The sequence below is a fragment of the Etheostoma spectabile genome, chromosome 21 (assembly GCF_008692095.1).
Source record: "Etheostoma spectabile isolate EspeVRDwgs_2016 chromosome 21, UIUC_Espe_1.0, whole genome shotgun sequence".
Classification (NCBI taxonomy): Eukaryota; Metazoa; Chordata; class Actinopteri; order Perciformes; family Percidae; genus Etheostoma; species Etheostoma spectabile.
This window is the reverse complement of record NC_045753.1, coordinates 17,399,804-17,407,754: the sequence shown is the minus strand read 5'-3', so window position 1 is coordinate 17,407,754 and position 7,951 is coordinate 17,399,804. Positions and strand designations below refer to the sequence as shown.

At 42.6% G+C, this 7,951-nt stretch overlaps 1 protein-coding gene across 27 annotated transcripts in view; it reads right to left on the bottom strand.

The window, feature by feature from the left end:
- The window catches only part of tcf7l2 (transcription factor 7 like 2), an 88,647-nt gene extending 80,918 nt beyond the window's left edge, over positions 1–7,729 (bottom strand). For 14 of the 27 annotated variants that reach the window (XM_032501874.1, XM_032501873.1, XM_032501881.1 and 11 more), the window contains exons 1-3: positions 7,106–7,727; positions 6,878–6,944; positions 6,550–6,674 (exon numbers count right to left, since the gene is read on the bottom strand). In XM_032501874.1, coding sequence (XP_032357765.1) covers positions 6,550–6,674; positions 6,878–6,944; positions 7,106–7,291 — 378 coding nt within the window. In that variant the 5' untranslated portion in view covers positions 7,292–7,727. Of the gene's footprint in view, positions 1–6,549; positions 6,675–6,877; positions 6,945–7,105 lie in introns of all 27 variants that reach the window. The other 13 variants (XM_032501877.1, XM_032501889.1, XM_032501892.1 and 10 more) reach the window with 3 other exon arrangements.
- Between the last annotated feature and the right edge of the window lie 222 nt (positions 7,730–7,951).

The following is a 7,951-nucleotide window of genomic DNA, read 5'->3' as shown; positions in this document are numbered from 1 at the left end:
AGGCTTTTGTGCGTCCGACCCCCCACCCACCCCGCCGTCGCCCCTCCGTCCCCTACCACTCACACACACACACACGCGGAAGCCAAACACACATTTCCCGCTTTTCTCTGTGCCTTCTAGCCCCCCACTAGCCCCCCTCCTGCCCCGTGCTTTCCCTCTCACTCCGCTACTGGGGAACTCATTTGGCTACTGGCTCACTCTGGTTCTATTATGAATGAACTTACAGAAATATGTACATGCAAGGCAAGGAAAAGACGAAGAGAAGGAATAAAAAAAGAAAGGCACATAACAGAAGTATTTCTAGAGAGATACCTAAGCTCAAACAATTCTTCACATAACATTCTGTGGATTTCTTCTCTTCAACCACAAATGGTTGAATGCACATTTACAGCTCCATCGGACAAAATAGTTTGAAAAAATCCTTCAACACTCAAACTGCCATTCTTCAACAGTCAAAGTGCCTTTCTAGAAAATGACATTTTCAATGGTTTTGTAATTATGACACTTTGTGGGAAAATACCAATTCTTGGCAGCCTAATCATCTCTTAAAACTAGCTAATCCTAACCATAACCTTCATATCTAAAAGATGCGATCAATAGTCATTTTAACCTTATCTTTCCCGCTGGTTGCCGCGCAGGAAAGCTAACAGTAAAATCTCGTAATCTATCTTCATTTTCAATAAGTCTTTATTTGAAAACGCTTTATGTAGGTTTACTCTATTGGGTGGAAAGTGAGAGGAGGCTTCATATTCCACCAACCAACAGTGTCAACAGGGATAAATGGATCTTAAAAAAGAGCAATGTGTTTTGAAAGTACTGTCAGGTAGTTTGGTGTATATTCATATTCAAGTATTGAAAGATGCAGATTTTCCCCTTTAAAATGAGAAGTGGAATGAGAAAATGATCCTGTACCAAATTAATATCTGGTTCTGTGTATATTTCTGCACTGCATTTGAAATCAAAAGTGAACTCACCAACAATTCTACGAGGCGCAAAATGTGTAGTCTAGAAAAACACTATATAATAAATAAATAAAAGTAAAGCAACTTGCTCTATATATGGATACAAATTTAACTGGTGGCTAGATGCACACACAAGCACACATACACACACACACACGCACACACACAATAATTTAATTTCCATGTTTCAGGGAGCCCCAAGCCCTGTGGGCCATGAGCAGAGCTAGCCTGTATTTAACAGATGACAAAAGTTGCATTCCAGATGTACAGTACTATCTTTGTGTTGAGCTCTATAGAAATGCATGGGAGAAAGAGGGAGCGAGTGGGGGTGCGGCTGGGAGAGGAGGGGGGTTACACTGGGGGCTGAGGGGGGCACCAGTGCACAGCTGCTAAACTAATGCCTTTTTTTCTATACTCAGGCACAGAAAAGCAGAGTGTGGTGGCTCACTGACAGAAACAAGGAAGGATACAGGAGGTGAAAATGGATTTATCCATTCTGAGAATAATTTGTTTTACCAAAAGAAAAAGAAAAAAATATGCAGGCTGTGCTATGACTTAATGAGTAACAGGCATAATCTGTTACATTGAAGTCAAAATTAGGCATCAGATTAGCTGTTATTACATTAAAAACAATGAAGTCAATGATTTAATTAAAAAAAGGTTCAGCCCCAAACCAGACTTGACTGCAGCTGAACGTTAGCTACACCCAAACCCAGAGCACACTGCCACCAGGGACCCACTACTCCCTTTGCACTAGTTAAAAATCTGATTAGAAACACACACACAAACCAACTGATTTTTTTTTGCCTCTGTGGTGTTTCAAGCAGAGTGACAGATCGACAAGAGCGTAAGCTCTCACACGGCACAGCCTGCCAACATCATCAGCATTAGACAATTAAGCTCCGCTAGCTGAGATAATGTATATATAAATATATAAATATATATATGCTCTCATATATGTCTCATATATGTCCTCAGTAAATATTTACTGCACAAATCTTTTCCATTTATTCACGAGGCACTAACAAAACCTTACTGTACTCCCTTTCCCTGTCTTTCTGAGTCCCTCCACCACCACCCCTACATCTGCAATTCATTGACTTTACAATTTACCACATGTCGAGATGGGAGAGGTCGAGCCTCCATCTGAATCACGGCACAAATATGCAAGTGATTTATTGTTTTAAAAACCCTGGGCCGATTTAGTGCAACTCCACTTTTCCTGAGCATTACTCCTATTGGCAGACCATGAACAATTACAGTTCGGACTAATTAAGCTCCGAGAATGTGCTGTGCACCGCTAATGTCTAGCAGGCCCCAATTTTAATTTAATGGTGCCAAACTTTGCTTTCCAGCCCCCGCTTTCTCTAACTTAACTCCTCAAATCCAAAACAGATTGTGCTTTTTATGACTGTTTATTGAGTCGAAGAAAAATAAGGACCTTTTCTTTCCCCTCTCCTCGAATAGAGGATGAGAGAAAAAGCGGAGAGAGAGGAAGAGATGGAGCACAAAAAGGAGTAGTGGGAGGGAGAGAGACAGAGAAAGAGAAAGAAAGAGAGAGAGAGAGAGAGAGAGAAAGAGAGCAGGACTGCTTTCGCCATACTTTGTAAACAAAAGTGATTTGCAAGACAAAAGGAGCGCAACCTTCCAACTAAATTCATAGTGTATTTTGCAGCTAGAGGCCCAAATGTGGCCGCGTCGTGCCACGAAACCCCCCGCGGACATCAATTAGGCCCTATTAACATGTAAAGCCAATTTGATAAGGTGTGGGCCCTATCCCTTAAATCCGCATTAAACTATCTTTCCTCTTGTAACAGCCAAAAATCCATTTACAGCAGCCGAACACACATAATCCATATGATATTCCATTGTTATGCTCAGGCTGCCGTCACGTTTAGGAAAGATACTGTCTGTCTGTGTCAATTATAACAGATAAGGCCACAGCAATGTGTGCACGTGAGCACAAAGAAGGTGGTGTTGCTTTCACTTCTGCATGTTCATTATAATAATCTGACCAGAAAAGCCTCCATTATGTCTTCCTAAAATAAAAATAAATGATAAAGAAGAAGTCAGTCTGTATAAAAGTGGATTCATTTTTTTGAAGAAGGTGAATCTGCAGCAACATGAGCAATCCTGGCACGACAACACAACTGAAACAAAGAGGGAGAAGGAAGAAAAGCTATTGTTGCAACCACACAAAGCCTTTCCAACGTCTTAGTAGTAGAATCGCCACGGGTACTGGGAGCGTCTTTTTTCACTTTAAACACAGCGGTGGATGCTTGGTGTGGCGTTTTTATCCCCCCCCCCGCCCCCCACACACACACACGTTCTTGTTCTTTTTTAAACTACTCGTAATTATACGTCGAAACTCAAAACCTCCGCCAAAAGTCTCCAGGCTTGGAGAATTATGGGGCCAGGGGTGGCGTCAAATATCTTAACATTCATAAGTCCGAAAGGCAGTAAATAAAGCCAGTGGATTTACGGCCCTGCAGCCCCGATGCAGGAGAGCTGGCCGCCCAGATCCCGCTCTCCCTCCCTGAGCCTCTGCGTCTCCAGACCTGTTGAGGTGTGATGTTAGCCCACAGCACCACAGTTAACCTGCCGCCTTTTTTCACAAGCCCTGTGTTAGCATCGGCAGGAAACAAAAGGTAGACAGAGAGGGGAAGGGAGATAGAGAGAGCAAAAGGGAACAGGGGGAAAATGAAAGGAATTACAAAAAAAAAAAAACACGGGGTAAACTGGGCAGGCCACTTCTCCAATTCGACCTGCACCCAGTGATCCAGCAGGCCTTTGTGTGAGGCTTGGGGAGGAGGGAGACGGCAAGGAGCGGAGAGGAGAGGAGGACAGGAAGGCTTTCAAAGCCCAGGCACAACGTCATGTCAAATTGCTAAATGATACTAAGTGAGCCTCCTTGGACTAAGGTGGTAGGAAAAACAAATTCTCACTGATTATGGCTCCCAGAGGTCAGACAAATTACGGTAACCGCCGTTTATGCGGAATTTCTTTTCCTCCCACTTAAGTCATGCAAAAACAAAAATCACAGAAACAAGGAAAATGTCCATATAGATCAGGATAAGTGCCAGCTAAGGGGAACAAATATTTTAAAAATTTATCCGGATTTTGCTCTGACAAATACCTCAATTTTTTTTAATTAAGCCATTTATAATAAATACAAAAACACATATTTAAAAAAGGCCTGAAATCCACATGCTCAAAATAATATCATAGCATTGCCTAAACCAAGAGGAGCAGAAGAAGAAAAATGCAGGGAAAAGCAGCGAGAATCAAAGCCATTCATGACAAGACAGAGAAAGTCTCATTCCAATAATACTAGCAGTCATATTCAGTGCCTCACATGACATGTTAGGGAGCAAGACAGCTAATCAATGTCCAGGTGAATTATTTATGCCAGCTTTAAGTCTAATACATTTATATTACAGCGGCCGCTGACTTCAAAGCTCTAATGGCTGGACACACAGGGCGCTGCAGACAGTGGGGGCCGAGGCTGTACAGTGGGCAGATCACCGCAAGCCGAAAACCATGTTCATCATCTGCAGTCCCTGTTCAGGTAGATCTGTGAATTCAGCTGTAATAAATTGTTTTCTCCTAATATGCAAAAACAGCATCTCCTCAATAATCAGCAGTGGCTGTAAGATTTTGTACTGACTTTACATTTTATACGAGAAAGTGGCACAGAGAAGAACCTTAAAAAAACAGGTAACAAACCAAGGAGCATATATTTAAATGATAAACAAAAAGAGCATTCCTTTTCTAAAAAATAGTATTTCAGGGCTGGAATTTAGAGAGCAAAGGTCAACACTGTCTCGCCGCAGCATCTCCTAGCCATGCAACCCGATTTACTGTCTTTTTAACTGCTGCATAAGCACAATGAAATGAGCGCTCCTCCGAGTAGTACTGGGCACAGTATAGTGATAGGCACAAAGAAAACTACAAACCTCTTCCAGTGAAACAAGGAAGGGCCTCAGTTCAAATCAGTTGTGCTGTTGCTGTGAATGTGTTTTGTGTCAGTACTGATGAGAATAATGAGTGACTAATTCGACATACCAGTCGGTAGCGTTAACAAGGCTGGCGTGCTGACTAAAAGGAAAACAATGACAAAATGTTCTCATATGTGCATATGCCGGGAATGATAAAATCTTTTTTTTAACTATTAAACACATACACGCGCACACACACACACACACACACACACACACATGCGTAGAGAGGATTGTGTAAGCAACAAAAATGAATTCCTGTGAAACTCTGAGCAATCATGTTGAACTCAAAAGCAGAAATTGTGTCAAACACAAAAGAAGGCATTATGTGTCAGATGTGCATTTATTTTCAAGGTGTGCCCAGCGCACTAAAAACTGAGGTGACAAATATCAGTTTCGTTAGCAAAAGCTGAGGTGGTGGTGGTGGTGGTGGTGGTGGTGGGGGGGGTCATATTTCCTAATGCCTGGTCTTTGCCTTAACCTTGTAAAATGAGATAACAGGTCCTAAAGCACAGACTTGTAATTGCAACCGTTTAAAATAGGGGGGCTAAAAAATACCCATGGTTGAGAAAATTATGCCGCTTAAGGATTGCCTTTGCCCAGTGGGACTAGCGAGGTGCTGAGCAAATGAGTAAGTGTGCATAATTATAGCATGGTTGATTGTGTCTAAACAACATGAATTTATTTATAAATATGGGTTTACATGGCACACATTTTTTTTAAGGCAGCGGATTCATCTTTAGAAGCAACGGTGGTGCACATGCAGAGCACAGTGGATAGTGTTGCACAATCATTTCCATTAAATAAATTACACTTTAACACCACTTAAAAATATATATCAATAAGAAATAATTATTTTTGATGTTTTGGAAAAAAAGAAGAAAAAATATCTCTCAAATTGTAATGCATGCACCCTTCACATAATGTCTTTATAGGTTTTGACACATGCAAATCACTTGGAAAAGCTCATTTGCATATTGATTTTATTTGTGTGCTTTTACATTGCTTTACACCGCTTGCAGCATGTCAGAAAGCAGTGTAAAGGTCTGACTGCTCATGCAGCGTGTGATAGAAAAAAGGGCATGTTTGATGAGGCTGTGCAAACACAAGCCAATTACATTTCAGTGGGTTAAAAACATGCACTTGTAACCTGGAACACAGGAGACCCTGCACAGTAATAATAACATAATAATAGTATTATAATATTATGTTATTATCATTTCTCATGGATGTAATTTAAAAGTTGTTCAATTAAATTTCAGGGCGCATATATAAGCAGAAATGTCAAGTGCACATGACCTGCCATATAACCATTTTCACTGCAATGAGTCCTGGCGCTTAGCACTGTTAGCATGCTAGCTGCTGCCCACGACACACACACACACACACACACACAGGCTGGGAGCTTCAGGCGGACATGCATGCCGTTGTACTGTACACTACATGAGTTGCAAAACTTGGCTCTACATTTTTATCGGCTGTACTTCTGGGTGACAACACTGTGTCCTGCTGCCTGCGTGTCCACCCGGAGTCCGTGTGTGTACGTGAGGAGTGTGTGTGCACATACAGTTGTAAATAAATGAACTTACTGTGCGTGCTGTTGGAGAAAGCGATCCGTTGGGAAGGTAGGGGCTTGTGAGATCGGGGATCATTATAAATGGATAGCCCGGGTACGGTGGGCTCTTGAACAGCCCTCCATCTTGCCTTTTCGCAGCTAACATGGCGGGGGAGGGGGGGGGGGGGGGGGGGGGGGGGGGGGGGGAGAAGAAAACTTTTAATATAAAGTGGCCTTGAAAACTTTTTTTCCCCCACAATATGCATATAGGAATAAAGCGGAGGAGATGCCCTCTGTCAGGCACATATCATGTCATGGTGCAGTAAAAAATCCAAGAGTGGAAACAATAAGCACAAACTCACCCTCTTCTAAACTTTCTCTTGTTTTGTCTCTGAAAGTTTCAGATCTAGGCGGAGGCCGTCTTTCCGCCTTGAAATGCAATGAAACACAGGGATTGCGTTAAAGTTACGGGCGATGAGGGCGATAGTAAACTTTATTTTCAAGTCTATCAGAATGACAACGTAAGAAATGTAGGCCCCTAACTTAACAGACCGGGGACGACCGATCCCCGTTTTTAATGTGCAACTTACCTCTGAGTCTGAGGAGCTGTTTTGATTCGTTTCCGACTCGTTTACAAGAGAAGATTTGACATCAGCTAAATCCCTTTCTGCCGAGGAGTCCGAAATTTTCTCTTCCTGTTCTCCTTCGTCTTTGAAGGAAATCATTTCATCGTTTGCACCCAGATCGTCCCCTCCACCGCCGTTGAGCTGCGGCATTTTTCCCGTGCAAAAATGTTTTGGGGGGCAAAACACGAAGTTTTAAACCCTTGATCTCGGCGATCTAGAAAGTCCGAGGATAAGTTTGGGGTCTGTATTGGCGTTTTCCAAAGCCCTGTCGGTTGGTACAAAACTAAAAAAGAAGGGAATCTTGGCAGAAAAAGGAAGCCGGAGAAGGAGCCGAGCCGCTCGGATTGAGTGAGTTGAAGTTGGTCGGAGTGGTTTTCAGTTCAAAGGCGGCGCTGATTGACAGATAGAGAGGGATGGAAATAGAGAGAGTCTGGATTCAGGATTATTGACAGGGAGAAACACACAAGAAACTAATGAGATTCAAACAGGGAGGGACTTGAAGTGACGTTTTCATAAATAGGAGGAAAAAAAAGGAGAGAGAGAAAGAGGGAGGGAGGCTCTAGGAAGCCGGCGGACGACTGCAGTGAAAGGCATGTGAAGAGGAAAAAGGCAGTTTGGGAGCAGGACAGTGATGGTAAAATAGGAGGAAGATAGGAGTTGCTTGTAAATGTGGATTAAACGCAAATATGGGCGGTCTCCCGGTGGAAAAAAAAGAAAGAAAAGAGGGTACTTCCTCAGGCTGTTTGCAACCAGTTTGACTCCACCATTCCCGACCAGTCTGTCACATTGGGCCAAATTAAGTTACAGTTT